Source organism: Plectrocnemia conspersa, unplaced genomic scaffold, assembly GCF_051122295.1.
Source record: "Plectrocnemia conspersa isolate PC_06_02 unplaced genomic scaffold, ASM5112229v1 ptg000013l, whole genome shotgun sequence".
Taxonomy (NCBI): Eukaryota; Metazoa; Arthropoda; class Insecta; order Trichoptera; family Polycentropodidae; genus Plectrocnemia; species Plectrocnemia conspersa.
Window position 1 is genome coordinate 3,408,861 of NW_028277177.1, and position 18,222 is coordinate 3,427,082.

An 18,222-nucleotide genomic window follows, 5' to 3' on the forward strand; every position below is an offset into this window, starting at 1 on the left:
TTTCATAACCTGGTCTGCATCACATTGTCTTCTCCAGAGATCGGGTTGATTTCGGACTTGCTGACTACTGTTTCAAGTGAAGTGGAGAGCGGCTGCTTCCTCGATTTTCTCGGTAAGTCTCGGTCGATACTCGGCATAGCTCTGCATGGCATCAGTTCAGCTAAACTCTCGTGTGTCCCAAGTCAGAAACGAAGTAGTAGCAAAGTCAAGTTCTGACTTGTGTAAGCTCCAGATGTAAGATATTGCTAGAAGTACATATATGCGCATATATCGTATTTGTGAAATATAATACGTGAGGTGCTAGGCTCTGCTTTGCGACAATTTGGGACAGAAACAAAAAATATAAACCACGTTGTTGTCTGCTATTTTTTTTTTATTAAAATTAAAATGCTTTCGTAACGATTTAACTGTCCTTTGCTTATTTTATATTTTATTACAAATCTTACTATCATGACTTGACTGGTTTCCCCATTCTTCATGGTAGCTATTTTAAAATAAATAATTATTCATTATTTAAAAAGCTCTTCATAGCTATCACTGAAAACAGCAAAGCTCGTTGAGAAGTTAGATGGCTCGTGCAAGAGTAACATTTTCAAGCATCCTGCCGCGTAGGGCAAGAATAAAGGACGCGATCGCGACTCTCTAGTGCACTCTAATGCTCACATTCCTATTTAAATGGTGTTTTTATAAATGGCCATAATCTATCGCAACGTACGTTTGCATTATGCCAGCATCAGCAATGCTTATAAACAAGTCGCAAATACAATTTGTTTTATTACGTTTTTAAGAAGTAATTGCAGTAAATTTTATTATCACGCTCAACGAGTAGTCCCGACAATGAATTAGCACATATCTAAGTGTTTTTAGCAATTATCTTATTAAGGCAATTTTTTATTATATATTTTTTCACATATTATTTAGACTTTCATAGAACAAATGTTTATGTCATAGTTTCACAAATATATAATAAAAAATATATTTAGAGTAACAATAAAATGACATATTTCACGTAATTTATTAATTGAGGATTTGATAAATTGAATAAACGTGAATGAAAGGCCTTAGTTTTTATTATAAGAAGTGTTATTTTGTATTTTTGGCATTTAACATAATTTATGATAATCGACGTAGCTTCTGGGCTTCCTGGTGAACGATATACGTGCGTACGTACTGTCTATCTTTGTCGTTGTATAACAAATATAGCAATTTATTAAAAAAAAAATCCATACTGGTACAGTTCATAATTTTTCAAATATTTTTTTAATGACTTACACTATTTAATATATTTTCTTTTAACCTATAAGAACTATCCATAACAATTATAAAAACTAACTGATTTTTGTTTTGTGCAAGTGAAAAATCTGACGTTTTAACAGCCTGGCTAGAATAAATATTTAAAGCAATGATCCAAAGACGTATCTCCTTTCCAGCGCAATTAACGCTAAAATGTTATCTTATTTTTAAAATAAATTACTGTTACTTCTATTGAAAAAATATCCATTGGTGCCAGATCTACGTGACCCAGGATCAGGTGAAAATAAATATTCTAGTCTCGCCTCAAATCACTTATGATTATAAATACTTCTAACAAATTATATGTTTAATATGTAAGTGACACTTACCTAAATAGATATTCATTGTCCCACTATTTCGTTTTTGATTTAGATACAAGAGTTTAGTCTTGAACTCGCAACCAGCGAAGCTTACGCCAATTCGTTCAGAGAGTCTTTATATATATTTCTATCAATCACAATATTTATTATGTCGTTTCTTTAAGTATTTTTTATTTATTTTTTTATTTTATTTTTTATATCATCTATCTGTATATATTGATGTGTCGATATATAATATATGTGTAGTACAATATGTACTAAATAACATCAATGCACACCAGGGCTATTTATGTTGTACAAATAGTGACAGTATTAAATAAATAAGCCTCTAGAATAATAATATGCGGTGTGGTTTTAATAATAAAAATCAATAACTTCCCAATTTTATTGAGTTAATCAAAAATATGAATTAAAGTTTTTTGCCGTTTTTCTTATATTTTTCCGCACTTCATCAAAGGATATGTGTTAAAAATTAAAACAAACTTGGAGAACTACGTCATGCTGATACATCAATCATTCATTATCGTTAAATAAATAGTGTTAGAATATATTATTTTATCATACATAATTGAAAAAATAAATAGCACTATAAGTGAGAAGATATTTATGTATAAATTTAATTCATACACAATTTGTAACTATTTCACAGTGAACGTTTTTTAACAGTAAAAATATATTTACATTGCACATCAGTAAAATCATATCCGATAGATACATATTTCTTCTAGTGAAAATATAATTTCACTTAAAAATATACATTCACAGTAACATCTATAATATAGTGTATAAAGTATTGATTTATATTTTTAGAAACGTATTGTACTAAGCTTGTAACTTTATAATGATTTATGTTTTCTTCTTTCTCTATTTTATACATTGAATAAATTGCTGTGTTTAATATTTGGTTCAGAAACAGCAATAAACATAAAATAGCGATATTGTAATAGACGTCAGTAAGCATAGATAATTAGTTATTTATAGTATTAATAAATTAAAATATTGTATATTTGCCTGCACAACAGGAAAAGCTAGTTAATAATAAAACCAAATATTAATATTTTTGGCTATATTAATATTTGTTTTCAACTTGTTTCACCACGAGTGTTTGAGAACAACAGCCCTTTTTGCTTACTATCGCTGTTTTTTTCACTCGGTATTTTCAATAGTCGTCATTATTGTTTCTTATCAAAAGTATTAATTTATTCTTTATTCTTTATTAGATGCAATACACTCATGTCAGCGCTTATTTTCTAAAGAATACAGCTCACTCAACAATGTCCATTCTATCTCTTCTATAATCGCAAAATCTTTATCTACGGGAGCATAAAAAAATAATACGGTTGCCGCAGCATTACGTCGATGTCGTTTTTGGCTAAAAATTGAAATCAATAATGAAGTGTCCGTTATCGTGGTGCAAAATCTTACAGTTATTTGCTTACAATTCAAGTATTTTTTTAAGGATTGATTTACATAAACAGCCTAAAACTGTTAGATATATTTCTTTATTGACTTTACACTTTATTGGTAAGAACTTGTGTTGGAATATGCCGCTTAAATCCAAGAAAACAGTAAAAAGAACAAAGTTTGACATTTGCTTGTACTTGGTTTTTCGAGGTGCTTCAATTAAAACGATTGCTATTTTGTTTTGATGTATTAACCAAATATCTGAGATTCGTTTTTTAACGCATTCTCATTGACAACTATGAGTTGTCAGTGATTTGCCAATTAGATAATTGTTCTCAATTTTTTACAATGCTAATTTGTAATAGAAAAGTGATTCGGAAATTAGCAAGCACAGAGTCCTTATTCTTTCAGATGTTTATAGGTATGTTCTAGAGTCTAGAACATACGTATACACATGTGAAAGATAATAAATAAGGTAGTCTAGAATCTAGAAAAAAATTGGTACTCCACACCGAGCAATCGCATGTTATTAGCTAATTAAATATATTTTTAAGTTTGCTTGCATGTCATTTAATAAGATGCTATGAATTTTAATAAAATCCAAATATTAAAAAAAACAAGGAATGTGGTTGTGTTTTTTTAATTTTTTGAATTGCTCACCCCTCCTGAAAAAAGCAGGAAGGACGTTAAAGAAAATCTAAAAATACAGTATCCCAAAACTATTTCTTAAAATACGTAATTTCAGTAAATTCAAATCAAATTACATTTTCACCGGTGGATATATAAATATATAGTAGTTTTACCAGTGAACATACACATATTTATCTGGCAAGTTACATTTTTACCAGTAGATATATATATGTCAACTAGTAAAAATATAATTTAACTAATAGGCACTGGTGAAATTATATGCTGTTCTTTAATTTATATAAAACTTAATTTGACAGTATTGAGAATATTAGTCAAAATGTATTCAAACCGAATTTTGGTTAATAAAAGGGCGCAAAAACAATTATCACTTCTCAGAAGTCAAAAATTCACGTCAAAAGCAATAAAATCGTGTCGGCGCCGTCGAAGTGGGAACGCTCGGCAACGAGCGTTCCCACTTCGACGGCGCCGACACGATTTTATTGCTTTTGACGTGAATTTTTGACTTCTGAGAAGTGATAATTGTTTTTGCGCCCTCCTATTGGGCAAAATTCGGTTTAGATGTGCTTCATTTGATTCTCAATCATTGAAAATCGTAATATTGGAAAAAATATTGTAATTTAAATTATAGCTTATGACGTCATATTACGTAAAAATAAAATCAATCGATTTTTAAACATCAAAAGTACCGTAAAAAAATATGCCGGAACGCCACTCCACCGCGTTACATGACAAAAAATTTCCATTACCAAATATATCTTAATTTTAATATAAAATTAATAAAAAAATGATCGTTACTTGTAGCTATATTTTTTATATTTATATTTTTTAATTTGTTCAGCAGTCGAAATACGACAGTTCAATTTGTGAAAAAAATATGATACAGATACGTGCTGTGTTATCAATGACATGCTGCTGTACCTAAGTCGTCTCTAACTCTTGTAGATCAAGGAGACTCGAGATGACAACTTTACTGGACCAGACCGCATGTTTTTATAATTTATTTTTGCTTTTTTCGGACTATGAAAGCTATCTCTAGTTTTGATCTTTGCATGATCTTTGCATGCTACCAGTTCGGGATGAACTTTTGTATATTCCAAATCGAAAGCGAAGTGGTAGTCCAAATGAAAGTGATGTTTAAGTGAATCTTACGAAGTTATGATTAAAGACCTGCTCTTAAATTTTATTTATACCTTAACCAATTTGGATGAATTGGAGAAGAACTGGAACTATGTTTTTACCTGATAAAGTGCTTTCATCATAAAATAAATTGCTTTTGTGACTTGTGTTTTATTGTCTTATAGCCGCTAAAATGCCTTCTTTGCAAATAAAAGAAACGAAAAATCATTAGTTATTATGTCTCTTTTAACCAAATGTGTACAAAGTCGTTACAACGCGACGATTAAGTGAGGTTTTGACATTGTCAAAAAATTTCCAATGCCGTAAAAGACCTAGCCTACACTTTTGTATTAATAATTTAAAATAACATTTTTCCTGTAAAATTCTTAAGAGGTTAAAAGAGCAAAAACATTTTTCACAAATATTAATTTTCTAAAAGGAAAAAACAGTTTAAAAATATTCGAATTTTTTGACATTATATTTGATTAAATTACATTATAACATTTTCAATTCATTGGAATGCATTGTACCATTTTTCACTTTTTAAAGGCATTACACTAAGTTCTTTCTGAAGTGCTTAAATGTTGAGGAAAATACGTGGATAAAAACATGTAAAGTTCAATGTTACATTGTGTGTTAATTTACTGAATAACTTGATTCTCAGTAATTATATTAAAACAATATCTGACGTATCTATTGGAACTAAAGTAGCAAATACTTGTTAGACTTTCTTATATATGGAAAAGGGTTAAATAGATTTAATAAACATCGCAAACATCGTATCGAGGTCACGTTAATGTATGTACTTTAAATCGATACTTATCTAAATAATTTAATTTTATATAAATTATTATTAATCATATTCAAAATATTTATTAAAAAAACAGATTATTTTCTAGAATATTTTAATATTGAAAAACAGTATTTATATTTACTTATAATATTGAATAAGTCTTTTAATTAATAAAACTGTATCTTTGATATAAAATTACATAATATAACTAAAATTTCTTTTATATTTTTTTGTTGCAGTAACAATGTATGATATGTCTTAGTTAATATTCCTTCTTTTCCGTATAAATTAAAATATTTTTCATTGCATTTTATTGAATTTAAGATTAATAATACAATATTATATCACTTAAGTAATCAGAATAGAAATGTTACTATAACCTAATGCTATTAAGTTAAAATTAGATTGATTTATATTATATTTGTGGTATAATATTTTTAAATTTTAAATAAACAACCAACTCTTAAAACAGTTTTGTGTTAACAACGCAGGTAGTTCATTTTTATCCACATTGTAATGCTGCAGTAACTACAGCTAATTATGTTTTTTGTTTTGCAAAACTTATCTTCCTATCTTAATGTTATTTATATATCACAACCATGACAAAAAAAAACAAAAATGGGAAAAAATATAGTTGCCAAAATTCCAGAAATTACCCATATTTCCAAGTTAATATTTTGCAGCTATGGACTTTCACAATAATTTGTATTAAATTTTTTTTTAATGAATACTTATTAAATCTGTCTATGATAATTTGTTATAGTAATATTTTTTTTATAGTGACATATTTTCGACAATAAAATATACACTAACAATTGTGTCTTTTCGGCAGCAGGAATAATTAAAATGCAGGTTCGTACTACTTTAAAAATTATTTTAACAATAACTATTTAAAAAAATATATAAATGTGTGTATAAATCTGTATTTTTGCTTCTTTATGTATTCGAATATTTTAACGTTAACTATTCGATATCCGAATAGTTGAAAATAGCGATATTTTTGCATTGACAAAATATTTTAAAATGTTGCCAAAAAATAAAGATAAATCTTAAAAGGTGTAAGAATTCTTTAGATTTTCATAGATATTCTTTGCAAAAAAACAGAAAAATTCCCCATTTTCCTATTACATTATTTTGCTTTGGCAGAATACTAAAAATAGTTGCTACAAGTATAAAATAAATCTAAAAAAATATTATATTTTTCTAATTAGAGCTAGTTATATCATAGATTTTATTTTCGGAAATTTACTTATTTTTAAAAACACTACTACATTTTATTATTTGTTTTTCTTAGCAAAACGTTGCAATAAAGATAAAAAAATGTTTTTTCTTTAATGTGATTTAGATTTATAGATATCATAGATAATATTTTGTAAGATTATTTATTATTCAAGATTTAATTTAGAATTTCGCCACTGAAATAAGACAAATCTAATATAATTTCTATTTGTAGATAAAAAAAATTTTAAGACAAAAATCGCAAAAATGTTGCTACAAAAATTGAAAAAATCTAAAAAAATGTTTTCCTAATAAGGTCTAGTTTTTGTTATGAAAAAATATTTAATTTTTGGTTTGGCAAAATATTTACGTAAGAAAATGCTCTTTTTTAATAAAGTCAAGATTTTTATAATATATATATTAGATGTTTGCTAATATATATTATTATATATCTTTTTTTTTTAAATTACTTAAAAAACTAAAAATTTAAATTTATAAAATAAATATTAATTTTAGTGCGGCAATTTATTTTTCAACATGCTTGCAACGACAAAATATTTAAAAATGTTTTTTAATAAGATTTATATTCTTAGATATTTTGTCACAATATTTATTGTTATTTAATATTTCTTTGTTAAAAAAAATACATACATAACTTTAAATTTTGTCACAGAGGAAAGAAACATTTAAAAAAAAACATATAAAATAAAATGTTTGTTTCGGCAAGGTAGTTTATTTTAGATGATTTTTTAACATTTTTACAACGAAAAAATGTTTGAGAATGTTGCCAAAAAATATTACTTCAATTTAAAAAAATATGAAATAAAACAATTCCAAAAAATATGTTGTAAAACATATTTATTCTAAAAATTTTTTGCAAAATTTATGGTTTCTCGATATTTTTGTTATGACAAAATACTAAAAAAAAATATCATTTTTTTTTATTGTATAAAATAAACTGTGATACATAGTATATATTTAATCCAATTAAAGCTGAGTTTTGGAAATATATTTTTATTGTAAATCGCTGCAATTTTTCTTGTGCTACTGTTGAATGTAGCTTTTTAAAAGCATATAATTTACTTCTATTAGTAGTTTTCTGAAAGCCTATGCTGAAATTGAACTAGAATATGTTTTTTACTACAAAGATTCTTTGATTTTTATACAAAGAAGTTGTATGTTAATTAATATAAAATTAAAATTTGCATCTCATTTATAACATTAAGTATTTTAACTTCAAAATATAAATAGCTTCACGTCACAAGCAGCTGTAAAAAATCACAAAATTGCATTTAACTATAAAATGTAAATAATAATGGTTAACTTATTACAGTGAAAGATTATGGATTATATGTATTACATAGTTAGGAATGCGATAATTTTGTAAAGATTAACCTTAACTTTTTATTTAGTTCACATTTAAAATTTTTATTTGGTTTACATTTAACTTTTACTACTTTTAAACTTCATGATTATAATTTTAAGCGTAAAACTCAAAATACAATAAATTTGATAAGTTTTTTATAACCAATTCACAGCCGAAATATTTTTCTAAAGTTGTTCAAAAATCCTTTTTTTTATGTAAAAATAAATATTCAACAATTTTTTCTTTCTCATTAATAACATTTACTCGAAAAAATACGTTTTTTTATAATATTATAATAAATAAAAAAATGTGTACTACGGTAATAATTAATCAAACTGTAGGTGTTTTTTAACATACAGGCGAAGTAAAATTGTTAATATCATTCACACTGTTGTGTTTCTAAAAGACCCACAAAAGAAACTGTTTTTGCGTATCCGAGCGGACGTCCATTACCGATTAGCAATTCCAAATTAAGTATAAATTTAAACAAAATTCACTATTAAACGCAGCGTTTTGGGATTGAATGACAACATTCCCAAATGTGCTTATTCTGAATCTACCGATATGCAACTAATTTAATAATATAAATATTAGAAAATAAAAAAAAAAACTGGTTCTTCCCCGAATTATCGATATTAGTCTAACATCATTTTTAATGTATTTTATCCAAAATACTGTCGTACTGAATCACTTACTTCCGATACTTCATCAAGAACTATCACTTTGCTTCCGACTTGAAATGAACGAGGGTTCAGCCGAACTTGCACAAATCGGAGCTACGCCGAATCGACCGAGATGACCCTTGAAAAACCGAGAAAGCCGTTGCTTTCTTCAACCAGAATTTCACGAGAATTCAGCCACGGCGAAAATAGACACGTAAATATATATTCACTATTTCACTAATTCTACGGCAACATTTCAAACTGATTTTTGCATCAAAAAAAATCCAATGTCATTATAAATAATGCAGTTTTTATATAAATTTATTAACTGTCTTTGTAACAAAAAACTATTATGCAATGTCACATATTCTACAATATACAGATTATTTAATATTAAATTAGATTATTTTTTAAAGACGCAAATAATTAAGTTAAAATATATAGATAAGAGTATTTACATATAGGATAAAATCCAGCAAGTCCCTTATTAATTAAAAATATAATTTTTAAATGCCATATCCTTGAAAATACAAGGTCACTCGTGTCGGAGAAATTATATAAAGACGTTAAGATGAGTGCGTGCGTGAGTCAGTTCGTTTAGTGTCTCTACCGCGGCCTGAATTATGGCAAATGTGGTAGAAATAGACAGAAAGTCTTCAGTAGACCAAAATGGGTCTACGTGGAGGATCGTCAAGAATGATGTTCCTGAAAATATCTCGAAAGGAAAGTATCCCAAGAAGCAGTCTAGGGGCGCCAATGCGATAAAAGTCAAGGGAACAGTGTCTTATAAAAGGTTCAAATAAGAAGAAATTGTGATTTACGATGATATTTTAAAGAAATGTGCTTATTAAGAACTGTTGTGATTTCAGAGAAGATGTGACTAAATGGAACGGATGGGGTTATATGGATTCGTATTTTTACTTTAAAAAGGGTGCGGTCAGATTTGCTGGTAACAGGTAAATTTTTTACATCTTTTATATATTTTTAATTAAAAATAAATCATACGTCCATGTACATATGATTATTTTTATTGCTTTATGTTTATTTATGATTAGAAAATTACTCAATGTTTAATTTATATTTATCATTAGTAATATTATATTTTATAATTTTTCTGGTATAATTTGTAGTGAATATTTCTTATACCTAACTGGTTAGTTTTTCGGTGCTCCTCTTTATATCCAATCTTTTAGTAGTATTATTTTAAAGTAATGCTTCAATAATACAATAGATTCAAACTGACAATTTTACAGTTTTTGATCCCACGATGATATCACAAATTTTCATTAATGTCTTCTGAAAAAATCTGGTTTTGAATTAAATTTTTAACCATAATAACAATAAATTATTTAAACTTTTAGGTGAGTATTTTATATTACTAATAACAAAAATATTACCTAGTTTTCTTAAGTGTATTTTTGTTATTAAACTGATTTAGAAGGGTATTAATGATTTTTGTGGCAAAAAACTTATTTTTTCCTAATATTTGATTCAATAATTTTTTTATAAAAAAAATATGATTTTAGCATAAAATTTTATAAATAAGTTATTAATACATTAGCTATTATAAGTATATAGGAATCGTAGTTATAGTCAAAAATATATTTTGTCAAATTTATTATTATATTTTTATAAATAATATATCTTTTGATTTTTTGGAATATCGAAATTTTGTCAGATAATGTCCGCAAGAATTAGGTCGATTTCTATGTATGAAAATGTGTAAAATATATTAATTTGTTATGACTTTCACCTTTTTTCTCTAGCATTATTTACCAAGCTTACGTATTTTTTTTATTTTTTGATCACCGATATTTTAAAACAAAATTAGATATGTATGAGGAATTTAAACAATCAGGACAAACCTAATTAATCGGTAGTAAAAACGACAATAATATATTCTTGTTTTGATTAAAAATCATTTCTGATTTTTTAATTTTTTTCCCTAGATATTTTTTAATTGAGTAACAGTTTCTTATCCAAGATATTCATCAATTTTTTTAGTTCATTATTGTTTTTTAAAAAAACGTTATATTTCATATAACTAATATTAAAAAAACATTTTATTGAGTTGGATTTGTATTATTATTTATTTAATTTCTTATCTCGATTTTTTAATAGTGGAACGATTTTTTATTTATTTAATAGCTATTATTTTGAAACAAGATGGTAATATTTATATTTATATTTTTAATTAAATCTTATTATCGTTTTTAAGAAAAAAAGTTATATCCCATTACTAATAAAAAAAATATTAAAAACATTTTTTAAATCTGTTCTTCGTTTGCTGAAAAACCGTTATATTCCATATGGGTTGTAGCATACATATTATATATATCTGATATAAAAAAAATTAAAAATATTTATTTTTTCTCTGAACTTTTTTTCAACGGAGTTGAGAATTTTCTATTCTTTTGATTAGCCACTTTTTTAAACGTTTTAACGAACTTTTCGTATGTATTTACAAAAAAAAGTTATTGAAAACACTTTGGTTCGATGCTCACATGAACCATTATGTTTTAAAATTTCTATCTGGCCTGGATAATCGAAATTAATGATTATTATATAATTATATTTTCATAAATCATGACAAATTAGGTTTTCCTAGATTTTCCCAATCTCAGGATAAATATCGTGATGATAAACTGATATCTAGCTAGGTCGTACATACTTTTTTTTAAAATGGTGCTAGGTCGTACAAAAATCTCTAATAATCAGTTACATCAGCTTATATGAAATATCATTTTTGTATAATAAATGAAAAAATAGAAAAAGTTATCGTATCCTCCAAAACCGTATCCCAAAGAATTTTTTTTGAACATTTTTGATCTCATTATTGTTTCTTTATAATTTTTTTAACAGAGCTACAAATATTTTAGTTATTTAAATAGAAATATGGGTATATATTCTGCCCTGTGATTTAAAAACACATCAAAAAAGTAGTATTTATTTTGATATTATGAATTGCGCACTACCTGACTCCTTCCCGAGCAGCATTACAGTATTGAAAATCTAATAAAGTAAAAGAGCATAATTTTAATTCATAATAAGAATATATATAAAGTTATATTATTAGGAGCTTATAGCAGCATTAAAAATATACTTTAATATCTATTAATACAGTCGGCATATTCTAATTACATCTAAAATAAAACAGAATTGGACTAGAAAGTATTGATTTTATTGTCAATGTATCGATTTCAAAGCCGATATATTGAAATCAAAGCTGATGTAATCTAGTGAATTTGGAATTCATACGGTAATTGGAATTATTATTGTCAATATAAAATAAAATTTGTTGACGCATGTGAAACATATGTTTTGATACTTAAAAATACCATACAAGGCAGTTTAATATGATATTAAGTATCCTAAAAATAAATCGCAAATTCAATTTAACTTTAAAATCATTATATAGTCATACATTTATTGTATATTTGTACATTTATTAATATTCTTAGAAAGGGCTTTTATTTTTTAATAAATTTATAAATAATATCAATCCCTATTCTTGAAAGAATTCCTAGATTCTAGTATATATAATATATTGATAAAAAAGGTTTTTCAAATCTTCCTGAGTTATATAATTTACAAATCTTTCAGTCACATCTCGGATCATCACAATATTTCGCAAACCGAGTTGCGAAATTGATAATTTCTCTCAAGTTAGTTATGCGCATTAAGACAAACGCTTCTTTGTTTCCATCGCAAATGTTTACCGATGGCGTCGATAAACATTTACCCATAGAAACACATCACTTAGGCGGCGAAAAAGTTTCGCAAAATCGAAGGTCGATCGTTAATTAGTGACCCTTTTCGTGAATAGTCGTCACGTGCGCGCCACCTGAAAACTCAATAACTAGCACGGTAGTGTGAATTGATGGGCTAAATACTCGTAAATATGTGCATTTAAAATTGTGCATATACGGTAAAATATGAATAGGAGTTATGATTGTGATCTAGGGTTGCCACCTGTATATAATTTATGACCATATCTCAAGTCAAAGTGAATAATACTATTGTCTAAGTAAATCTTGGATTGACATTTCAAGAAAAGCTGCTATATCTCAACATTTGCTCAAAAAACTTACTCGTCAGTAGCAATATAAGTAACAGCGCTCTTGGCACTCGCGGAAGAGTTGTGTTATCGGGCTCGAAGGACCAACGAAACACTTTGATTGCTATGTATAGTAATAACTTGTCTAAGTTTGCGTCCATACGTCAAGCACGCCAACGGTATAAGACCGAGAGCTAACGCGCACTCAATCTAGCCCGAACATCTTGGCCATAACAGTAATTTTGCTGTGCATGTCTCAAATATACCATAACAATGTCTATATCGTATGTATTTCCTGTTTATATCATTAGTTTTAACAGAGATGAATTATTTGTCTATGATACAATTACCGTAATATTATTAATAGATACGTGTCCTAGAGTTTTATTTGCATTAAACTATTAGTAATATTTTTATTTTTTAAATATTTATTAAATTTTATCGTTTCTTACTATAGAAAAACACACACTCAAGCAAGCATCTTAGCTTCTGACCATCCGTCATTTCTTGTGGTACCCATTATAGCAGTAAGGTATTAAGCCGTACAAAGTAGAAACTCTAATAAATATAAATTAATTATATTATTTAGTTGTTAGTGGTCGATTGTAATTAAAATTAGAATATTATTTTTTTTACAAATATGCCGTATTATTTGTTTTTATGTATATTCTACTCGCAGAAATCTATATAATTCTTGCGGCCGCTTATCATCCTAAAAATATTTGTTTAAAAAAAAAAATGTTTTTTTAGAAACATTATATTTTTTAAGCCTAACGTCATCAAATGAGGATATTAAAAATAAAAATACCATCACGGAAATTTTTTTTTGAGAAGGACAAAATTTTGGATGAAAAAGATTAAAACCCTTTATTTTGAGGGCAAATCTATATGTACTATTGTTTTCTGAAGGAGACGAATATTTTTAATTTTTTCTATGTTATGGCGCATACTTTTCGACTTGAGCTAGTAAAAAGTTTTCATGGTGGTGTCCCATTTTAACAAAGAAAGCAAGTTTTTTTAAATAAATAATAAATAGTTAGCTTAAAGAATTTACTTGATAAAAAAACATCCGTGTATCATTGAATTAAGAATATGTTTTTTTTATTAATTTCAGATATCCAATTTGCAACACCGATTTGCCATATTTTCGTGACTGGCTAAGAGAAAAATTCGACGTGCATTTGAGCGATGATGTATCGCCAGAAGATCAGTTCATGCCTACGGATGAGTCTGAATATCCTGATCCAAAAATATCGAGCGAGCAACTGCAAGCATTAAAAGATCTTGATATCAAGATATCAATAATAGGAGCAGACAGACTGTTCAGATCTCACGGCCAAGCCAACGAAGACATAATTCATGCAAGAGACTTATCCTTTGAACGGATACCAGATGCAGTGATTTGGCCAGAGTGCCATGAAGACGTTGTAGAGATTGTCAGGATATGCGATAAACACAACATAGTCATAATACCATATGGAGGAGGCACGAGTGTATCTGAATCCGTTTCTTGCCCTGTAGATGAAGCAAGAGCTATATTATCTTTGGACTCTTGCATGATGAATGAGATATTATGGATAGATAAAGAGAGCTTGGTGGCTTGTTGCGAGAGTGGAATCATAGGCCAGGATCTAGAGAGGGAGTTAAGAAAAGTTGGATACACTTCCGGACACGAGCCTGATTCTATAGAGTTTTCGACTCTGGGTGGCTGGGTAGCTACTAGAGCTAGTGGAATGAAGAAAAACGCTTATGGTAATATAGAGGATATTGTAGTTCACGCTAGAATGGTAACTCCAAGAGGCGTTTTAGAGAAAGGCAATAGGGGACCTAGATTATCTTGCGGGCCTGATTTCAATCATATAATCATCGGATCTGAGGGTTGTTTTGGAGTCATCACGGAAGTGACAATCAAGATTAGACCTCTACCGCCATTTGTTAGGTACGGTTCTCTAATCTTTCCTGATTTTGATTCTGGAGTTCATTTTATGCGAGAGATTGCTCGACAGCAATGCCAACCGGCTAGTATTAGACTAATGGATAACGAGCAGTTCAAGTTTGGAAGGACTTTTCGGCAGGAATCTAGTTATGCTGGTCTCATTTTGGATGGTCTCAAGAGTTTATATGTAACACAAATCAAGGGTTTTAACTGGGATAAGATGACCGTGGTCACCATTTTATATGAGGGATCGATGGCGGAAGTGTTGGCACACGAGAGGAAGATAAATGCCATTGCTTCGCAGTATAGAGGCATTCCAGCTGGAGAACAGAATGGAAAGAGAGGATATCACATGACTTTCGTCATTGCTTATATACGTGTAATTATATTTAATTAATTTTTTTAATAGAGAAACGAAGGCAACATTTATATATTAATTTAATACCACTAAGATATAAAACGAACATATATTGACTTTTCAATTTGCACTTTTTGCTAGCAAGTTTTCACGCGTAAAATATATAAATACATAATATGTGTCAGGCGTAACACTATGATGTTAACGACCTTTAATATAAAAACTATAAAAGCCTACGGTTATATGAGTGGGTTTTATTTATCGGCTATATTTCAGGATGTGGCGTTGGAATTGAACATAATGGCAGAGTCATTAGAGACTTCAGTGCCATGGGACAGAGCCTTGCAGGTTGCAGATGCAGTTAAAACGAGGATTGCTAAAGAATGCATAAAGTTGGACATACCAAGATTCATTACGATGTGCAGAGTGGCCCAGACGTACGACGCTGGATGTTGTTTATACTTTTATTTTGCCATCAGCGGAAAAAACTGCAAAGATCCATTTAAAGTGCGCGAATATATTGAAGAGCGTGTCAGAGATGACATTGTGGCTTTAGGAGGTAAGAACTACTTTATGTTTGATCTTTGGGTTTGAAACTTTGTTCTAGTATGGAACTTTCAATGGAAAAATCTGTCAGTTGACAGCTGTCATTTAATTATATTGATTGATATATAGACACATAACCTTTTTGTACATATGTCAAATGCGAGGTTTTATGGTATGATTTTTTAATGGCCTGCCTCAAACCAAAGCAGTGCAACTTAACATTAAGACGATATTGATCAGGCATTTCGAGAAAATTCACTGCTATGAGTTGTGTGGCACATTCCCAACCTTCGTTCAAGAAAATATTATGAGAGGTTATCAAAAGTGCAAAATCCTAAACCATTTCATGCGTTTTTAAAACTATTTAATTTATTCCAGAGATATCAATTAAAATTTAAGTTAATGTGTGTGCTTAGATAGTACAACATAGATACAATCAAAGACAAAAATAATATTAGATCTCTACTTAACCACTAAAATTATATTTTTTAAATGTTTAAAAGTTTATTTAAAGTCAGAAATTGAGTAGTTCTATTGTAAAGTTTCGGTTGGAAGTGATAAATCAGGGAAGCTAGATTTGTATCCCTCAAATTCAGATTATTAGTATTCTGAATTTGAAGGACACAAATCTATTATTTATAGTCTTTTAGAAGTTATTTTGCCGCACCGATTATGTGTGGTCCCGACATGTAAAAAATTAAATATACGTATTAATTATTAATTATTTCTCAAACTTTTGCATTCGAAAAACTTGTACTAAATGGTGTATTTATTAACCCTTTGTAGTCCAAAGTTGCTTCAAGGCACAAGTTAATAAATGTTGTTAATAAATTATATTTTAGCAGAATTAACTTCAGCAGTTAAATTATGTATTTATAATATAAATATTATTATAGTAATTAAAAACATATATTTTTTTTAAATTATATTCATTTATTTATTTAACACTAGATTTCAAATTATTTATGATTAAACATTTCTTTATTAAAATTTATTTTTTATAATTGAATAATATTTATTTCATATTAATTTAATAAATGTACTAATATTATTCTTATTAGATTATAAAAAAATATTTTAATAACTTATAGAGATATTATTTAAATAATGTAATATTTAAAATACGTTGTATTTATTTATAATATTATTCATTTTAAGATATAATTTTAAATAACAAAAGAAAATATATCCAGAAGTTATGAACATAGGATCTGCTAGTAAAAAAACAGATGTCCAATACGTGTCGACAAAAGGGTTAAATATGAATTACCATACATCATAAAGTTATAGATTTATATTGTTTTTTATTTATTTTATCAACAATTTTGTAATCACGTACGATTTGTGCAATACTATTTTTCTCACAGCAGTTCCCAAGTTGTCTCTAAAAGCTAGGTTAAATTAATTGATTTAGGACTAGTAGATCAGGTTTTATGTAAAGAGGGAAGCGGCTGCTTTCTTGTTCTTCTCAGAGTCGTCTTAGTCTATACTCAGCGTTGTTTTGTTTGAACCGAGATCAGCTAAGCTGTCGTGTATTCCAAGTTGGAATTATAACTAAGAGTTGGAAGTATCTGAAGTACGTTTTATTTGTGCTTATATACTATTTAAGAGATAGGTAAGGTGCTTCACTCTTTCTTATTTTTAAATTTCAGCCAAAATTATACTTAGGGGCAGAAATAGAGTTACATTTTGACTAGCTTTTTTGCACCACAAATTTTATTTAAACAGCTGGAGATTTGGCAACACTCTTGGACAATTAAAATTTGGATAGGCACAACTTTGAACTTAATACTTGTTTTGATTATTTTCGGTATAGTGCATTATTTTGTATTTGTATAGATACTGACTGTCCTTTATTAATGTAATCAACAAACAATAAACTAGCTTTTTAATTGATATGTATATAGTTTACTGTTTTATGCTTTATACGTAGTAACTGTTTGAATATAAACATATTTAAATGAGTATTATTTGCATATCTAACGACATTTTAACGTACATCATATATTTTTCAGGTTCAATTTCACATCACCACGGAGTGGGTAAAGTTCGAAGAAAATGGTACGAGAAAACAGTTTCACCGACCGGCCTGGATCTCTTCAGAGCTTGTAAGGCATATTTGGATCCGAATAACATATTTGCAACAGTAAATTTCACCAATAGCTTAACTATAAGACCCTGTAAGCTATAAAGTGTAAAACTTATTTCTATTATATTGTACTTATACTTATATATTACTAACAATATGAAACAAAACACTTTTTTGCTATGTTGTTGTAACAAATGTGGAATGTAACATAATCATTGCAAATCTGTACCTTCATGTAATCAAGCTAGTTAAAATTTTGTTTTAATTCTTATAACATACATACTAAGTAAAAATGCTCTCTTATACATATTTTTTTTAATATACTTTATAATTAAAACATATTTTTTATTTTTGATAAATTTATTTTATATATATATAAAAAACGCCATCAACCCTAAATCGAACATGTGTAT

The 18,222-nt window shown here is 27.8% G+C and overlaps 1 protein-coding gene and 1 long non-coding RNA gene across 2 annotated transcripts; one reads left to right on the top strand and one right to left on the bottom strand.

The window, feature by feature from the left end:
• Nucleotides 1–32: 32 nt before the first annotated feature.
• On the bottom strand, nt 33–13,050 carry LOC148227043 (uncharacterized). Its single transcript, XR_015812083.1, has 2 exons — nt 12,915–13,050; nt 33–245 (listed from the first exon to the last, which is right to left on the bottom strand). It is a non-coding gene; the product is annotated as an uncharacterized LOC148227043 (long non-coding RNA).
• LOC148227044 (alkylglycerone-phosphate synthase-like) lies at nt 9,347–18,048 on the top strand. The gene is made up of 5 exons (XM_088202751.1): nt 9,347–9,616; nt 9,693–9,779; nt 13,995–15,195; nt 15,451–15,733; nt 17,736–18,048. The coding sequence occupies exons 1-5, from the start codon at nt 9,447–9,449 to the stop codon at nt 17,909–17,911; spliced, it is 1,917 nt and encodes a 638-aa protein (XP_088058877.1). The 5' UTR covers nt 9,347–9,446; the 3' UTR covers nt 17,912–18,048.
• The last annotated feature ends 174 nt before the right edge of the window (nt 18,049–18,222 follow it).